The 20,207-nt window shown below is 42.7% G+C and overlaps 1 protein-coding gene across 1 annotated transcript in view; it reads left to right on the top strand.

The window, feature by feature from the left end:
- Positions 1–18,477, top strand: part of LOC122928884 (PR domain zinc finger protein 2-like) — a 207,841-nt gene extending 189,364 nt beyond the window's left edge. The window contains 4 exon segments of the mRNA XM_044282179.1: positions 4,642–4,746; positions 10,150–11,762; positions 11,764–14,342; positions 17,053–18,477. Of these exon segments, the coding sequence (XP_044138114.1) occupies positions 4,642–4,746; positions 10,150–11,762; positions 11,764–14,342; positions 17,053–17,065 (4,310 nt within the window). The 3' untranslated portion in view covers positions 17,066–18,477.
- Positions 18,478–20,207: the final 1,730 nt, after the last annotated feature.

Genomic DNA, 20,207 nt, shown 5'->3' with positions numbered 1-20,207 from the left:
AAATGCACAAAATGTACACTGGTATATTGACACACTATGCCCTGTATTTACACAGTAGTCCCAAACCCTGCGGAGTTCCCCCTGAAATTAACGGAGCAGCTGGTCAGAATGCGTACAGTCGCTCCATACATTTCTATGGGACCCCCAGGGATAGCCGAGCACTGTCCTCTGCTATCTCCAGTCCCCCATAGAAATGAATGGAGCGGCGGAGCGCATTCTGACCAGCTGTTTCGTCCATTTCAGGGGGAGCTGCAGAGGTTTGTGGCTGCTGCTCTCATGATTGGTGGGGGTTCCCAGCAGTAGGACCCCCACTGATCTAATAGTTATCCCCTATAGCAGTGATGGCGAACCTTTTACAGACAGAGTGCCCAAACTGCAGCATAAACCCACTTATTTATCGCAAAGTGCCAACACAGCAATTTACCTTGAATACTACAGTCCAATATAGTATATATTCCATGTACTTTATCACTTAGCTATAATATCCTGCCTACATTCAGTGCGCTGCCTGTGCTGTTCAAGTGCGCCCTGCGCTGCTGAATGGCAGGAAAAGTCTAAGGCATATTGGTACGCCATAGACTTTTTCGAGGGTGTGGGTGCCCACAGAGAGGGCTCTGAGTGCCGCCTCTGGCACCCGTGCCATTGGTTCGCCATCACAGCCCTATAGTGTTGAGAGGGTACAACTCCTAGTAACTGAAATACCTTTTTAATTCACACTGGTATATTGACTTTCTAAAATGTGCTGAATTAGACTCGTATATTGATGCACTAAAAGAATTAAACTAATATATTGAGGCACTAAAATGCTCTGAATTAAACTGGTATACTGATGCACAAAAATGTGCTGAATTAAACTGGTATACTGACGTACTAAAATCTACAAAATTTACACTGGTAAATGATGCACTAAAACATTTCTGAATAAAATTTGTATATTGACTTTTTTTTTTTTTTTTGCTTGGTTATTAAAAGGGTTTTCCGGGATTTTATTTTTGATGACCAGTGAAATTTATGCTGCTGGAGGTGCTGTGAATAAGCCTATAAAGCACCTATGAAGTGTAGAAGCTTGAGGTTTTTGAAAAATTTAATATATGTTCTTTATGCTCAATACATATGGGAGTCTGTAATTTGTGTCTGCCAGAGAAATGACACGTCCTCTCGCATCACTTGCTGTCTATACTTTACACAAAGCACACATCCTTATAGACCAGTCAATATCCTGCCCCCTGATTGGCTGACAGGCTGCCAACACAGCATTGTGGACAAGTCCACCAGCCAGGGCCCCTCCTAGAGTCTTGTGATCTCCCATCCTCATTAGTGTTGGGGCGAAGCAAGCTTCGGATACCTCATCCAAAGTCGCTTCGTTTCAAAACTTCGAAATAATACTGTACGGAGATTCATCTCCATACAGTATTAGAATGTATGGGCTCCGATGAGCCAAAGTTAGTTATTCACAAAGTAGCGCGTTACTTTGTTGAATAACTTCGGTAGTTGATTTTGAAAGTGGAAAACTACTTTAAAAACATGAAACCAAACTCTGCTACTCTACTACTAGTCACAACCAAAGTTGAGTTTGGTTTTATGATTTAAAGTGGTTTTCCACTTTAAAATTCAACTGCCGAAGTTATTCAACGAAGTCACGCGCTACTTTGTGAATAACTAACTTTGGCTCATCGGAGCCCATACATTCTAATACTGTACGGTGACAAAGTTTTGATCAAAGCGACTTCGGATGTAGCATCCGGAGCTCTCTTCGCTCAACACTAATCTTCGTCCATCCTACACTGTTTCCCTGTAAAAGTATAATTGCAAACACAGTTTTGTGCAGTTCGTCCTAAGCAAATCACCAAAACGTTTGCAGCAGAATTTTTGTGAAGCTTGTGACTAATCCAATTAGTTTAGAACCCATTTGCTCATCTCTACTCGGCAGCACAACCTTAGGGGAAATGAAGTATAACATAGATTACTATTGAAATGTCCAATAGCACTGGGCTCCTCCGTTCTGCTGATTATGGTGGCCCCAGAGTTGAGGAGCTGCAGTACCAGGAGCAGCTGCATGTATAAAAGCACCAATGCTTCTGCACAAGCATTGTATGGACCCTGCCATTGTGTGTGTTTTTATGTTTCACTTTGAAATCAGATTTGTCTTTAAAAACAGTAAAAGAAAAAATATTTAAAGTGCTTCAAAATATGAATGACCATCAGTATCTGATCACTGGGGGTCTGATAGGAATGGCAATATTGTGAAGCTGAATACCCCTTTAATAGGGTACTATTATGTTGTTTTTTGTATGTTTTTATGTAGGAGGGAAAAGAACAGTTTCTTTCCTTTTCCCTTTTGCAGTTTAGCGGTTATTTCTTAAGAGTTTAATCCATCTATAACTCAAGGGGCAGATTTACTGAGACTCGCACCTCTTAAGGTGGACCTGCCACCTCTCCTGATGTATCTGTTTAGTAACTCTCTGCATTCCTCATGTAATAACAATTCTGGAGCATCTGTTTTGATGACTCTGTTGTTCTGTTCCTCTGTTATTCCTACAAGAAGTTTATGAATGTATTGCTGGCATTTTTCAGTAAAGGTCCAAGGTACCAGTGTCAGACTGTGCAGAGACACCCTCCTAATTGGTAACCTTTATTGCACACTGGCAATTCATTCACAATCTATTGGAGGAATACAGATGAATAGCACAACATAGTGTTATCTCTTCTAACTTCTCCTCTTTCCATTCCAGTTTAGTCTACTTTCAAACTTTTTTTTTTTTTTTTTTACGGTAGGGCTGAAACGTCTACTCGATTAAATCGAGTAAGGGCTCTTTCACACCTGCGTTCTTTTCTTCCGGCATAGAGTTCCGTCGTCGGGGCTCTATGCCGGAAGAATCCTGATCAGTTTTATCCTAATGCATTCTGAATGGAGAGAAATCCGTTCAGGATGCATCAGGATGTCTTCAGTTCAGGACCGGAACGTTTTTTGGCCGGAAAAAATACCGCAGCATGCTGCGCTTTTTGCTCCGGCCAAAAATCCTGAACACTTGCCGCAAGGCTGGATCCGGAATTAATGCCCATTGAAAGGCATTGATCCGGCCTTAAGCTAAACGTCGTTTCGGCGCATTGCCGGATCCGACGTTTAGCTTTTTCTGAATGGTTACCATGGCTGCCGGGACGCTAAAGTCCTGGCAGCCATGGTAAAGGGGAGCGGGGGAGCAGCATACTTACCGTCCGTGCAGCTCCCGGGGCGCTCCAGAGTGACGTCAGGGCGCCCCAAGCGCATGGATCACGTGATCACATGGCACGTCATCCATGCGCATGGGGCGCTCTGACGTCCTTCTGGAGCGCCCCAGGAGCCGCACGGGACTGTAAGTATACCGCTCCCCACTACTACTATGGCAACCAGGACTTTAATAGCGTCCTGGCTGCCATAGTAACACTGAAGGCATTTTGAAGACTGATCCGTCTTCAAATGCTTTCAGTTCACTTGCGTTTTTCCGGATCCGGCGTGTAATTTCGGTAAGTGGAGTACACGCCGGATCCGGACAACGCAAGTGTAAAAGAGGCCTAACTCGACATAACAATCCTCGATGCAAATTTTTTGTATCAGTGATTTGCTAGTGTCATGTGACAAAGGAGCGTGAGTAAAGTGCCTGCTATTACTCACCACTCCGTGGTCACACGCCGATCCACACTACGCTGCACTATATCCTGACACACTGCCGGGACATCAGTGCAGTAAGCGGAGAAGAAGATAGACAAGCTGTGGAGCGGCGCCCCTACAGGAGAGGTAAGTATTTTATTTCACTGGTACTGGGGACATGGCTACGAGGGGGAAGCTGGTGGCACTAGAGGGGACAGCTGATGGCACTGGGAGGGGGCCTGATGGCTTGGGGGTCTGATGAGTTTTTATAAAGAAAAACGTTCTTTTAATTCATTTTCTGTTATTAGAGTACTCTATTAATCGTTGGTTTAATTGATAGAATACTCGATTACAAAAATAGTCGCTAGCTGCAGCCCTTTTTTCTGGAATTGAGATCTGGCAGGGGATCTCAATACCGGAAAAAAAAAACTTTTCCGTTTGGTCCTCATGCATTCTGACTGGAAAGAGATTAGTTCAGGATGCATCAGAATGTCTTCCATTCCGTCAGTATTCCGTTTTGTGACCGGACACAAACAGATCAGTCACTGAAAACAATGCAAGTCAATGGGGATGGATCTGTTTTGTTAGGAGCCTAAAAAAACGGATCAGTCAGCCATCGCCTTTCAATTTATTTAGTGACGGATCCATTTTTTTCCGTTTTGATTTCACACTACCATTTCGCTAAAACTTTTGTCATGAAACCAGTCTGCTCAGCTCCTCTTGCTCTATAAGACGCTGTCTGCAGATTGCTCTGCATTTAGTGGTGATAGGTTCTCTTTAAGGCCCAGGAATAATAACTTGATATACTATATGTGTGACTATATATATTTACTGTATGTATGTAAATGTGTGTGTGTGTGTGTGTGTGTGTGTGTAAAAAGTTATTTCAAACATTTGTTCTACATTCTGTATGTGATGTTTCCAAATCTTTTTGCAAGTTACTCGTTGCTTGGCTGTTCCTTTTTTTTTAGTTTGCAAAATGAATTTACATGTATTTTATATTTTTGCTGCAGGAAGGAGGAGATCACTCCATGCTAAAAAGAAACTAAACCTAAACACACAAGAAAAGAAGAGTGGCTCCGACGTGGACTCTGCCGCTATGAAAGATTCACCAGACGGTAGGACATGCTGGATTACTCTCTTAACAACTTGCCGCAAAATCTTTTTCTGAGCTCCTTTCAGGTCTTGGCTTACATAGAATGCTGATAAGACCTTAGGCTCACGACTATATCTGTTATGCAGTCCACAAATCGTGGATCTGCAAACCACAGATCCGGTGGAGTGTATGTTGACAGTTTTTTTTTTTTTTTTTACCTCTGTAGAAATTTTCTATCCTTGCCCACAAAACAGATTAGAATAGGACATGTTCTATCTTTTTTGTGGTGTTGCAGAATGAACATGCGATTGCGGGCAGCACTCGCTTTGCTGCCTGCATCTTTTGCGGCCCCATTGAAATGAAAGGGTCCGCATTCAATCTGCAAAAGATGCAGATCGGATACAGACCGAACATATGGTCATGTGCATGAGACCTTAGTCATACATTCCACAAAGTGGGTCTTTTGCTTTGACTGTCGAGTTCTCCTCATCGTCACGTAAGTCCCTCGCCTGCGCCGTCCCGTTTAGTATTCGGCACAGGCGTAGTGAGTGAAGGACGCACTCCTAGTTCCGGCTTCCTTCCTTCGGCGCAGGCTCAGTGAGGAAGCCGGCAGCAGGAGGGCGTCCTTCACTCACTGCGCCTGCACCGAACACTAAACGGGACGGCGCAGGCGCGGGACTTGCGTGACGATGAGGAGAACTCGACAGTCAATCAACGGGACCTGGGCGTGCCAAAGGGTGCGTAGACCGAGCCTCTAGGTGTTGAAGCAACGCCCCAGTAGCACCTAGAGCAGCGCTCCAGACTAATAAAATTACCTAGGAGCCATTGGCTCCTAAACTGAAAAATTTAGGAGCCAAATAAAAAAAACTGTCGCCAAATTTAAATACATGTCTAATTATGATTAAAAGAAAATTGCCCCATTCACACGTCAGTGTTTTGGTCAGTGATTTCCATCAGTGATTGTGAGCCAAAACCAGGAGTGTAGGCTACACAGACATGAGGTATAAGGCCCCTTTCACACGGGCGAGTATTCCGCGCGGATGGGATGCGTGAGTTGAACGCATTGCACCCGCACTGAATACTGACCCATTCATTTCTATGGGGCAGTTCAGATGAGCAGTGATTTTCACGCATCACTTATGCGTTGCGTGAAAATCGCAGCATGCTCTATATTGTGCGATTTTTCACGTAACGCAGGCCCCATATAAATGAATAGGGTTGCGTGAAAATCGCAAGCATCCGCAAGCAAGTGCGGATGCGGTGCGATTTCACGCACGGTTGCTAGGAGACGATTGGGATGGAGACCCGATCATTATTATTTTCCCTTATAACATGGTTATAAGGGAAAATAATAGCATTCTGAATACAGAATGCATAGTCAAATAGCGCTGGAGGGGTTAAAAAAAATCTAAAAATTATTTAACTCACCTTAGTCCACTTGTTTGCGTTACCCGGCATCTCCTTCTGTCTCCTTTGCTGAACAGGACCTGGGGTGAGCATTAATTACATGAACAGGACCTGTGATGACGTCACTCCGGTAATCACATGTTCCATCACATGATCATCACATGATCCATCACCATGGTAAAAGATCATGTGATGGAACATGTGATGACCGGAGTGACGTCATCACAGGTCCTGTTCATGTAATTAATGCTCACCCCAGGTCCTGTTCAGCAAAGGAGACAGAAGGAGATGCCGGGCTACGCAAACAAGTGGACTAAGGTGAGTTAAATAATTTTTTTATTTTTTTTTAACCCCTCCAGCGCTATTTGACTATGCATTCTGTATTCAGAATGCTATTATTTTCCCTTATTACCATGTAATAAGGGAAAATAATACAATCTACAGAACACCGATCCCAAGCCTGAACTTCTGTGAAGAATTTCGGGTTTGGGTACCAAACATGCGCGTTTTTTTTCACGCGAGTGCAAAACGCATTACAATGTTTTGCACTCGCGCAGAAAAATCGCGGGTGTTTCCGTAACGCACCCGCACATTTTCCCGCAACGCCCGTCTAAAAGAGGCCTAAGGAAAAGATCTGCACCTGTTCTGTGTTTAGAGCCGCACCTGGCTTTGGCTCAGAAATCACTGATGAAAATCACTGACCAAACACGGACTGTGTGAATGTTCGGTCAGTGATTTCCATCAGTGATTTTTGAGCCAAAGCACAGAACAGGTGCAGATCTCTCCCTTATACCTTATGTCTATGGAGGCTCCAATCCTGGTTTTGGCTAAAAATCACTGATGGAAATCACTGACCAAACACTTATGTGTGAACTGAGGCTTTACTATGTGCAGTGTCCCGCATCTCTCTCCTCCTCATTCCTTTTGGTCTTCTTACAGCTGAACTTTAACTTTTATCACTGATAAAAACTATTTACATAGTTCAAAATTTACGGTTTATTGGTCAAAATGTCAGCGTCACTTGGCCATCCTGAGTAATGAGGCATCCTCTTTCTTTTAGATCCAAACCAGCATGTAACAGCAGGGCTCAGGATTAAATGGCTCAAGTGAAGGGCCTTCTGAGCTAATCTGTATTAGATCCTCCAGTGTAGAAATATGAATTGATTGCATACTTTTGATTTAATTCTGTTTTGGGCAGATAAACTTTCATTCACATGGGATTCTACTTTTCAATAGTACCATCCTGGGGTATATATAATTCATTGATCAACTTTTATTAAAGCAGTTCTCTGGACTTGATACAGGTCACACAGACACATAGCATTATAAATCAGTATAAGGCCTCATGCACACGACTGTTGTTTTGGTCCGCATCCGAGCCACAGTTTTTGCGGCTTGGATGCGGACCCATTCACTTCAATGGGGTTGCAAAAGATGCGGACAGCACTCCATGTGCTGTCTGCATCCGTTGCTCCGTTCCGTGGTCCACAAAAAAAAATAACCTGTCCTATTCTTGTCCGTTTTGCGGATATGAATAGGCAGTTATATGATCAATGGCTGTCTGTGCCGTTCCGCAAATTGCGGAACTCACACGGACGCCATCCGTGTTTTGCGGATCCGCAATTTGCAGACCGCCAAAACCCACAACGGTTGTGTGCATGAGGCCTAACGCTGTGCTCTTCCGGAAAGGAGGATTGCTCTCACACGGAGCTTGATTCCTGTAAGGGACACGCCAATGTGAAAGAGGTATAAGACAACAGCTACACAGAACACACTGCACTACACTGGATAGACAGCGCTGGTACCATACTCACCACACTACACTGGATATACAGCGCTGGTACTGTACCTACTACACTGGATAGACAGCGCTGGTACTGTACTCACTACACTGGATATACAGCGCTGGTTCTGTACTCGCTACACTGCATATACAGCGCTGGTACTGTACTCACTACACTGTATATACAGCGCTGGTACTGTACTCACTACACTCCATATACAGTGCTGGTACTGTACTCACTACACTGGATAGACAGGGCTGGTACTGTAATCACTACACTGGATAGACAGGGCTGGTACTGTACTCACTACACTGGATAGACAGCGCTGGTACTGTACTCACTACACTGGATAGACAGGGCTGGTACTGTACTTACTACACTGGATAGACAGCGCTGGTACTGTACTCACTACACTGGATATACAGTGCTGGTTCTGTACTCACTACACTGGATATACAGTGCTGGTTCTGTACTCACTACACTAGATCGACAGCGCTGGTACTGTACTCACTGCACTGGATATATAGCGCTGGTACTGTACTCACTACACTGGATATATAGCGCTGGTACTGTACTCACTACACTGGATATATAGCGCTGGTACTGTACTCACTACACTGGATATATAGCGCTGGTACTGTACTCACTACACTGGATATATAGCGCTGGTACTGTACTCACTCTGGATATACAGCGCTGGTACTGTACTCACTACACTGGATATACAGCGCTGGTACCGTACTCTTCTTCACTACTCTACACTGGGTATACTACTACACTGCACTAGTCATAACTGTACTCACTGTACATGGTCACACTATCCTCTGCTACACTGAGAAGATCACACTGCACTGCACAGACCCCACTGCACTGTACAGACCACACTGAGAAAACCTTACTGCATGCAGTGCACAGCGCTGGACACACACTCGTATGCGACGGTCAGCCTAGGTCTGCGGGACGGTCACAGCAGGAGCAGCTGCTACTGCTCCTGCTCCACCATGCACTGCTCCAGCGCCCGGAGCTCTGTACAGTAACCAATCATAGCAGGTCACTGAGGCTGCTCCTGCTCCACCATGCACTGCTCCAGCGCCCGGAGCTCTGTACAGTAACCAATCATAGCAGGTCACTGAAATGTGGCGGGTCACCGCTAACACCCGCTGTGCACTGAGTCGGTATCACAAGGCCCACCCTAAAAGTGATGATCTAACCTGCGCACGTCCAGGACCGCGCCCGCCCTCCTTTTCCGGGCAGCTGCGCGGAACTCTCAGATGAAAGCGACAGCGCGGAGCAGCTGGTAGTCACCCGAGGAAGCAGTTTCTTCCCAGTGGGAGTCCGATTGGCTGCGGCCTTGGCTTCGCGACTAAAGGGATTTTGGGAAAGTGAGTTCCTGTTTGTCCTTTATCAAGCTTGCCGTCCTAGCATGGTGCGTCTGCTCAAGGAAGTTTTTTTTTTTTTTTTTTCTAAAGCTGCAGTTCAGCGGTGGAACAATTCGCAAATGGCAATAAGACTTGACCAATTTGATCGCCATCTGGAGCCCTGTAGAGGCTCATTAGCATATTTTAAAAGTCTTTATTTTAAGAGACCGGCATCAGGCAGGGAGTTATAAAGCATACTGTTATGTACTGCTGACATTAGCACATCGCTAATGTCAGTCAGCTACAGAACGTTATTTCTCATGACAGAAACCCTTTAAAGATGACCCTACCAAAACTACATTTTGCTAAATATGTGCATTCCCCATGAAATAATAATTCTGGAGCATTGTATGATTTCTCTGTTATTCGTCCTGGAAATGTAAGAATATATCGACTGCATGGTTTTGCCATTGCTGTGACACTGTAAAAACTGATTGGAGAGTGTGGAGGTACACAGCCCTTTGACAGTGGGAATGGTGACACCCAGTTACCAATATATTTTGTATGTTTTTAGGAGGAATAACAGTGGAAAGATGCAATGCAGTCCTAAGGAAAAAAAGTGCTATAGAATTTTAATTTCATGGGCAGTAAAAGTACTGTATTTTTAAGACTATTAGACACATTTTTTCTTCCCAATACTGCTGAAATCTTCTGGTAAATCTCTAAGGATATGTAAAAAAAATAAAAATATATATAACGGAAATTGTAGAGGAAAAGTCTACTGTATCCAAGTTGATGTTGCTTAATGCTTCGTTATCTTTTATATATGGTATGTTAACACAGGATAATGTGTTTCAATCTCTCTTCTCTTCACAGCTCCAAATGAAGAGGAGGCAAAGCCACTAGCCTCTCCTGTCCTATCTCTTGAACAGACAGCCGTTATACAAGAAATGGTGAATGACAATGTCCTTCCAAATCGAATTTCCATCCCTACCACTGAACTACCTAAAGTAACAGACAGCCAGACTGTGGAGGAAGAGCTTGCTGAACAGGAGCCAATTGACGACTCGCAGAAAGAAAGTTCAGAGAGGGAGTCTATAAATCAGGAAGATGAAAGTGCAGAAATGCTTGATGACCTCAGGAGTACATCTGATGAGACTCCTGAAGGTTCTCCCAAAAAGAAACCTATTAGCATCCCTAAACCTAAAGGGGATGTTAATGGAGATTCACCAGAAGGTTTTATGTTTCCATGCCAGCACTGTGAGAGGAAATTCACAACAAAACAAGGGCTAGAACGGCACATGCATATTCATGTTTCTACAATAAACCACGCATTCAAGTGTCGATACTGTGGAAAAGCTTTCGGAACACAGATTAACCGGAGAAGACATGAGAGACGTCATGAATCCGGGCCTAAAAGAAAATCTTTAGTCTTGTCCACTCCTAGTGAATTTGGCCATGTTCACAAACATATAATAGATTCTCTGAAAGCAACAGATGAATACAGCAGTTCTCGAGCACAAAGCAAAATGACTGATTCTGACAGGGAAACTTCACATTCTGTACTCTCTGAAGAAAATGGCGAGTCAAGCAGAGAATTGCACCCATGCAAGTACTGTAAGAAAGTCTTTGGAACCCACACAAACATGCGTCGACACCAACGCAGAGTTCACGAGCGTCATCTTATTCCAAAAGGAGTGAGACGAAAAGGGCACCTGCTTGAAGATCCACAACTAAAACCTGAGCAGTCTCCACCAGTTGAAAACATTTATGTAGCAAACACAGAAATTGAGGAAGACGGAGAAGCAGATGATGTATATATTATGGATGTTTCCAACAATATATCCGAAAACCTAACCTACTTCATTGATGGTAAACTGCCAACCTGCAGCACAAGTAGCACATGTGATGTAATAGAGGTAGAGACCAGCACTGCTGATGTACTAGGAATTAATTGTTTGCTTACCCCTATCAAGGTTGAAGTTTCTCAGAATGTAAGACTCCTCCAAACTGCCCCTGATAATCCAAATCCACTAAGTGACTCTTCTGGCGGTGGAGTCTTGGAGCCTAAGAAAAGACGAACAATTAGCCCCCCTTTACTATCAAAAATTAAAACTGAAGTGGAGCTTGAGCCAGTTACACCTTCTTGCTCCCTAACAATTCCTTTAAGTGTTTCTGTAGGTGATAATTTGACCTTTCCAAAAGAGAAAAGTGTTTATTTATCTTCTAAACTAAAGCAGCTCCTTCAAATGCAAGATGGCAATAAGTCTCAGATAAGTCCATCATTACTCTCTGAAATTCCAAAGTTGAGCCCGGCTGTGTCTTCCTTGACATCTAATTCAAACAGGTTTAAAAGGCGTACCAGCTCTCCTCCCAGTTCACCACAGCTCAGCCCGGCCCCGAAAGAATGTGTTAAGCAAGAAGGAAAAAACACTTGGAATGAAGGACTTGGCCTAAAAATACCAAAGCTGGAAAGTCAAAGCAGCTCATCCTGTCTGGAGTTTATCTGGTAGAGAAGAAAGAGATAACTTGAGCCCATGTGAAGATCTAAAGGTTAATAAAGAGTGGTCTTCAAATGTGTCCTTTGGCATTGCTTGTAACCAGCAACCGTTGGACTTATCCAGTGGAGTAAAACAGAAATGTGAAAGCAAAAGTCGGTCACAGGTTCCTTGGGAGTCCGTGCTTGATCTTAGCATAAGTAGAAAGCCCTTCTGTGACACAGAGGCCAAGGAATATAAAGGGAATAACATTGGTGTAAAAAAGAAGAAGCCTACAACGTGTATGTTAAAAAAGGTCCTGCTAAATGAATATGATTTATTACAAGCTCCAGAAGAAAGTGTTTCACAGCCAGATACTATCGTGCTTCCCTGTAGAACAGATGAGCTCAGACCTGTAGAAGAACTTGATCTTGGCTCATGTGAAGACATTATTATTCCCATGGAAGTTACTTCTGCTTTAGATGAGAGCATGTGCACAGCAGTATGCCAGTCACCACCTATACTAACACCTTCTGAAGCTCCTTCACCTACCCCATGTCCTCCATTTTTAACAGACTCTACATTGCCACCACCTATTCTTACAACTAATGTTCCTTCATTACCAGATTCTTCATGCAGTGTTCCTCCCACTCCATCTTGTGCTTCACCTCTTTCTGCCGGCACACAATCGCCGCTTCCAGTTCTTTCTCGCACAGTATCTCCATCTCCTTCCCTCACTACTGATGATCCTTCTGGGTGCGCTTCCCCTGGTCCACCTACGCTTTCCTCTTCATCATCATCATCTTCTTCTTCTTCTTCCACTTCATCATCATCCTCGTCATCTTGTTCATCTCCTCCACCTCTGTCGGTAGTCTCTTCAGTTGTATCTCCCTCTTTAAATTCTGAATCTTCTGCACCTATATTTAAGCAAGAAAAGCATGATGAAGAAGCACCAACTGAAGACTTTTTACAGATGGGTCAAAATGATTCCATTTGTGAACGTTTTAGTAAGTCCTTTGTTTGCAATGTTTGTGACTCTCCTTTTATGTCTATTAAAGACCTTGCCAAGCATCTGGTTGTGCATGCAGAGGAATGGCCTTTCAAATGTGAATTCTGTGTTCAACTTTTTAAAGATGTATCACGCCTCTCTGAACATCGTTCTGTGCTTCATGGGGTCGGCAAGATTTTTGTATGCTCAATATGCAAAAAGGAGTTTGCCTTTCTTTGTAACTTACAACAACATCAGCAGGACCTGCATGCAGATAAAGAATACAGTCACAGGGAACTGGAAAGTGGGACGCTTAGGCCGCAGAACTTCACAGACCCCAATAAAGCAAGTTCAATCCAAAATGAAAGTATGGATGAGGACCCCATGACGCCATCACCAGAGGATGATGATTTAAATGATTCTTCTGAAGAACTATATACAACTATTAAAATCATGGCTGCTGGAGAAAAATCTAAAGATCCAGATGTACGCATGGGACTTAATCAGCACTACCCAAGCTTTAAACCACCACCCTTTCAATACCACACCAAAAATCCCATGGGCCTTGGGGCAACTGCAACAAATTTTACTACCCATAATATTCCTCAAACCTTCACTACTGCTATACGTTGCACTAAATGTGGGAAGGGTGTTGATAATATGCCTGAATTACACAAGCATATATTAGTTTGTGCTTCTGCCAGTGACAAAAAAAGATACACTCCGAAAAAAAATCCAATACCCTTGAAACAGACTGTGGAGCCTACAAATGGGGTAGGGGTGGTAGTTCTGGAAGCTGCAGAGAAGAATTCATTTAGACGAATGGGTCAACCTAAAAAACTTAATTTTACTATTGAAATTGGCAAAATGTCCTCAACCAAGCTTAAATTGGGTGCAATAAAAAGGAAAAACCAGCTAGTTCAGAAGGCAATTTTACAAAAGAACAAGAAATCAAGGCAAAGATCTATTGACTCAACACCTCATTTTTGTCCCTATTGTAATCGAGAGTTTACCTATATTAAAAGCTTGAATAAACATGCTTCATTTAGTTGTCCCAAAAAGCCAGCTTCTCCACCCACCAAAAAACCAAGCCCCAAACCATCAAAAAAAACATTGTTTGTCAAGAAGAAAAAATCCAGCATCACTCGGCGAACAGCAGATGCAGAGATACAGATGCAAAATATGGAGTTAAATTTGGGTAAAACTAGAGCAAGGAGCTTGGCACCTGCTCCTGTTCCACCGCCAACAGCACCCATCAAGTCTAAGCAGAATGTGAAACCTCCTCTTCCTCCAGTGAAGTCCAAAAAACAGACTATCCCTGTTGTAAGGAACACAAGCCCTGTGAGACTACCTAAGAGCCAAATGTTCCATGAGGGGAAAAAATCTAAGAAAGCCACACTCCAAGTTCTGCACACATCTTTTGGAAGAACACAGAGGAAACTCCACATGCGAATGCAAAAAAACAAGTTGCCAAACAAGCATCTAGCCAAGACGAAAACAAAGGACAAGTTCAGTGCAAAGTCCAGGGAGAGGGTTAGTGGACCCCGAACTAGAAGCTCTGCAGACTATTCAGATAAAAGAGAAGATGGAAGGCAAGAATCTAGGTAAATGTGAGTCCTTCAGATATCCTTTATTGCCAGAAATTTCTAATTTCTGTTTAATAGTTGTATCTGTTCATTAAGTTATCCAAAAACAACATTAATTATATACCATTACAGCCCTCATAGGGGTAGTCATGGCATCCTGAAATGTAATCTATCTAATGAGGCGTTGATGCATTGCCTACCCTTTTAACCCGCTGTATAGTTGACCAGATTACGATTCTTTTGAGTTTAAGTTAAAGGCATTCTCCGGTTTGAATCGACATGCTTTAAAATAATTTCTGTAGGTAGCTGTAATTTTGTAATGTAGTTCTCCTACTTTTGTTGCTTCTATCTTTTTTTCGGGGCCTTGGTCACATAATATTGTCCATGCAGCTGTTTCTTATAGAATTTTCACTTGGGAAATGCAAGTACTGTATTTTTCACCCTATAAGACGCACTTGCACTTAAGATGCACCCAGGTTTTAGAGGAGGAAAATAAGAAAAAAATATTTTTCATTAGATCTCAGCTCAGGCCCCTAATGTTAATAAGACCCCATTAAATCCTCAGATCAGACCCCCCCCTCCCCCCAATGTAAATAAGACCCCCATTCAGACCTCAGATCAGACCCCCATGTTATTAAGACCTCAAATCAGACAAAAAAATAATAATCATCGCACAGCATGAGGTCATAAAGCTCGCCTTGGTTCTCACACTGTGCTCGGGTCACAGCACAGGGAGCAGAGCCCTGCAAGAGAAGACCAGGAAGCGGTGAACACAGATCCCACACGGGGAGCGCTGCATTCACCACTCACCTGGTCTCCTGTACTAATGAGCGCTTCCATAATGGAAGCGCTCATTAGTATTCGCCCCACAAAGACGCACTGACGTTTTCCCCCCACAAATGATAAATCTGGCCTATAGTATGCAAATTTAGGAATTTCTTAGGCTACTTTCACACTAGCGTTCGGGTTTCCGTTCGTGAGCTCCGTTTGAAGGAGCTCACGAGCGGACCCGAACGCAGCCGTCCAGCCCTGATGCAGTCTGAATGGAGGCGGATCCGCTCAGACTGCATCAGTCTGGCGGCGTTCAGCCTCCGCTCCGCTCGCCTCCGCACGGACAGGCGGACAGCTGAACGCTGCTTGCAGCGTTCGGGTGTCCGCCTGGCCGTTCAGAGGCGTGCGGATCCGTGCGGATCCGTCCAGACTTTCAATGTAAGTCAATGGGGACGGATCCGTTTGAAGATGCCACAATGTGGCTCAATCTTCAAGCGGATCCGTCCCCCATTGACTTTACATTGAAAGTCTGGACGGATCCGTACGAGGCTATTTTCACACTTAGCTGTTCTATGCTAAAAATAATGCAGACGGATCCGTTCTGAACGGAGCCTCCGTCTGCATTATTATGAGCGGATCCGTTCAGAACGGATCCGCCCGAACGCTAGTGTGAAAGTAGCCTTAGTGAGCTGATAAAATCTCTCTAAATTATAAGGTTACACTTAAAAACAAATATACTTGACAATTCCAGTGTGTATTGGGCTACTTTCACACTTGCGGCAGAGTGATCCAGCAAGCAGTTCCATTGCCGGAACTGACTGCCGTATCTGGCAAAATGTATGCCAACTGATGGCATTTGTAAGACTGATCAGGATCCTGATAAGTCTTAAAAATGCCTGATCAGTCAGAAAAATGCATTGAAATGCCGGATCCGTCTTTCAGGTGTCATCCGGAAAAACTAATCCAGCATTTTTTTTTTTTTCACCTTTTCTTCAGTCTGAGCATGCGCAGACCGGAAGGACGGCTCCGGCATTCCAATATTTAGAATGCCGGATCCAGCACTAATACATTCCTATGAAAAAAAAATACCGGATCCAGCATTCAGGCAAGTTTTCAGTTTTTTTGGCCAGAGATAAAACCGTAGCATGCTGCGGTATTATCTCTGTCTTGATCAGTCAAAAAGACTGAACTGAAGACATCATGATGCATTCTGAACGGATTTCTCTCCATTCAGAATGCATGGGGATAAAACTGATAAGTTCTTTTCCGGTGTAGAGCCCCTGTGACGGAACTCTATGCCGGAAAAGAAAACGCTAGTGTGAAAGTACCCTTACTGTTTTACTACAATATAAATAATTTAAGTTATATGCCACAAATGGAAAGGACTGCACCCCCAGAAGAAAAGCGTGTTCATGTATATACTAGATTAACCCCCCACCCCAATATTCAGTATAGAGCTATTAGCTGTAGCAGTGCCCATTTCCACCCACTACCTCTCTAGTAGTAAAAATTGGGGTTCATGCAGGCACAGAATGAACCCTCCTTTACTGCTTCTCCCTTTGGTATAAGCAGACATAGAAGCTCCCCCACTTTTCTAGTAGTTGCTACAGAGAAAAGATGAAAAAATTAAAATCGGACATCCTATAGTACATGACAATACCTTGCTCTGCTAGATTATCTTCAGCCTGGCAGTTAAGGGGACGTGTCCTTTCTGCTGCAGCTCTCTCCCTGTCACTGCCACAGATTTTAACAGAACATATGGCTGGTTGCAGTTGAAGAATTAAACTGGGCATGTTCAACCAGTTCAGTGAGATGGACATAGCTCGTTGGCTGTACTAAATTTTTATTCACATCCAATTACAAAAGCAGTCAGATCCAGGTGCTGGTTTAAAAATGTAAAATATGTTTTGTGACGCAACCTCTTTAAGGTGGACATTGCTTTCTATTTTCTCTGCAGGGGCCTGTATTAAATTGCATCCTTTTCCGAAGATCATCCAAACATGGAATAGCTGTTGCATGATCAAGATAAAATAAGCACTACAGAATGACAGCAGGAGAGCGCAATGCAGACCGCACTCTGAGAAGCAGCCAATCCTCTGAAGCTTTGTCACCACGTGATTTCCTCCGTGTTTGTCTGGCATGCTTAAAACTACTGTTCATTCCAGGAGGACTCTGTACTTTCAGCATGGAGCTGCTCATTCAGAACGATTATTCTTGGAACAAAGGAGATGTTATACAGGGAATGTTATAGACATTATCTATTCCCCTTGTAAACTTTATTTAAAAAAATATATAAAAATGTACAAAAGTTGGCAATTCAGGGTTTTGCAAATATTGCTGCATTTGACACAAGTACTTTTGTGGAAAGTACCGAACTGATTTGAAACCTTTTTTTCTATAAATCCTGCAATTGAAACCTAAAATGTTCATAAAGGACAGTTCGCAACTTTAAGATTCCCAGCACTAGACATAGGAAATAGTATTTAATTACTATTACTTCTACTACATTGTTTTTACCAAATTTAAATTTCACATTTTTATATTCACAGAGCTGTAGTCTAAAGGTATGTAACTTTAAAATATGTCCTTTTCGGAGTTTCATTTTATGATAAAGGCTGTGGATGGTGGTCTTTGAAAATCATTTTCTGGTTTTGTAATTGCCAGATTTCATATATTGCACACCTCTGTTTCTATTAGTACTGTTGGGTAGTTATTGTTTTGGCCTGTCTATTCTATGTCACTACTATTGGAGCAGTAATCATGTAGTATTCTCTATATACCCTCCTCTATCATCAGTTTAAAAAAGTAATCTACCTCCTAGACTGTAGTTCTATACTTGTTTTGGTCAATTTGTGCCACTTTATCGCTTTTACTATCATTCCCATATTTTTTTTTTTTTTTTTAACGATTCTCTGATGGGACTTTTAAGTTCGGAAATTGTATAAAGCATTTGTAGTAAGATTAAGTATAAAAAGGCAAAAAATAAAATATTTTAAATTATTTAAATTGTTTTTGAACATGTCAGTTGTATTATGTGATTTTTTTTATTTTTTTTTGCATATATTTTTAGGGATGTGAATCTTAAAAAAATAAAATAAAAGAAAGAAAAAAAGGTTGTTCACGTACTGAGGTTTGCTGTTTTCTCCACTATTCATTTTTGTTTACTTGGATAAGTGATTTTAAATATATTTTATTGAAATGATTACGGTTTGCAGAATTGAGAACAGTTAAGGTTGTCACTGCTTTTGAACCTTTACGACATTGACAAATATATTTTACTTAGAGGTATACACAACATAAGATGTGGTTTATGCTATTTTTATTCTGGCATGAAATCATGTGATTGTCAGATGTGTTTTAAAATAAAAAAATAAAAAACTTTTATGATGTTTCAAGCACTTAACCTTATAGATGGGGCTATCGTGATACCTTTTATATACTTGTAATCAATAAAAAAAACTTTATCAAAGCAAGTTTGGAAATGTTACGTTTTACATGACAGAATTTCTTTGACGCAAAAAATTAAAAATGATGTTTGGTCTGATGGTAATAAAGTGGTTTTCCAGGACTTTGATATTGATGGCCTTTCGTTATCCATCTGTATCAGATAGGTCAGGGTCTAACAGGTTATGTAAGAATTGGCCAGGGGGCAGACCTATAAAGGGAAAATTACTTACCTGCTTCCCAGGGCTGGCTCCCCGTTCCTTCTGCTCCAAGTCTGCGATGTTCTGCTGCACTCCGCTGTAAACATCTTATTTGACATTGCCACATCCAATCACTGACTGCGGCAGGGACCGGATCCCTTTGTGACCATTTGTAATGATGTAAGTGGAGCTGGTCCCCAGTGCAGCCAATGATTGACTGCAAGCAATGTCAAACCGGATGTTTACAGCGAGTGGAGCATCACAGACCTGGAGCAGGAGAGACCCGGAAGCGGGCAAGTAATCTTTCTGTTACAGGTCTGGCCAAGTGCAGAGAGTTTGCCTTCCTTATGTATGTAAGTTTATAATTGTAGACCAGGGATGCTCAACCTGCGGCCCTCTAGCTGTTGTAAAACTACAACTCCCACAATGCCCTGCTGTAGGCTGTCCAAGAATGCTGGGAGTTGTAGTTTTGCAACAGCTGGAGGGCCGCAGGTTGAGCATGCCTATTGTAGACAATGTGGCTGCTAAGGGCCCTTGGATAAAGGGGAGCATACCTGGTTGGCCAAATCCCCTTGTGCCTGGATAGAGATGAGAATTTGTGTAGGACTCTGCTACACAAAGGAACTGCATTTGTAGAACAGAAAAGGGTGGGGAATTGTCCTAAGGGTCTTGGACGGGGAACCAAACACCAAGGACCTTCTGTCCTAGATGGCAAAACCTTGCAATATAAAAGGAGGCCTGTTCTGACCTCTGATATGGGGTCCTTTATTATTATTATTATTATTAATATATATATATTTATTTATTTTTTATTTTTTTTAATCTGAGAAATTCCAAACTATTCCAGTGCTTGATGTGTACACTCAGCATACGGTACATAAATAACCAAATGCACACTAAAAGGTGAAGTTTTTTTTTATATTCTAAAAATGCACATTTGTAATGTTTTAGGTCATGTTCACACAGAGAGGGAATTTCCTGAACTTGTATGGTTTTGAGAACCTTTTTCAGATACCCTTTTAAGGAATGTTCTATTCAGAACCATATTATGGCATATGGACATCATACAGGTGGGTCCTGCACCCTTGCTTTGGTGGTCCCAGCATGTCCACATATTTTATTTTTAGTTAATATTACAAAAGCCATTGCAGGAGAAATGTGTGGATTTCGAGTGGCTCCCCCTCATGATAAAAGCGGATACTGCAGCTGGTTCAAGTGAATGGGGTGAAGCTACAATACCCTTCACCGCTAATACTAAGTAGACAGTGTGCAGGCAATGGATCAATGTAGACAATTAAGAGGCCATAGCAGATTGGCAGGGGTACCGAGAGTTAGGCCCAACCAATCTGATATTGATGGCCAATTCTGAAGATAAGCCATCAATGTTCTGATCCTGGAAAACCCCATTAAAGCAATTCTTCAAGGAGGAGGGAGATACAGTTCTTAACTGTCGGCCAGACCCTCTACG

The sequence above is a fragment of the Bufo gargarizans genome, chromosome 2 (genome assembly GCF_014858855.1).
Source record: "Bufo gargarizans isolate SCDJY-AF-19 chromosome 2, ASM1485885v1, whole genome shotgun sequence".
Taxonomy (NCBI): domain Eukaryota; kingdom Metazoa; phylum Chordata; class Amphibia; order Anura; family Bufonidae; genus Bufo; species Bufo gargarizans.
The sequence above is the reverse complement of the archived record's forward strand: the minus strand, read 5'-3'. Positions and strand labels throughout refer to the sequence as shown.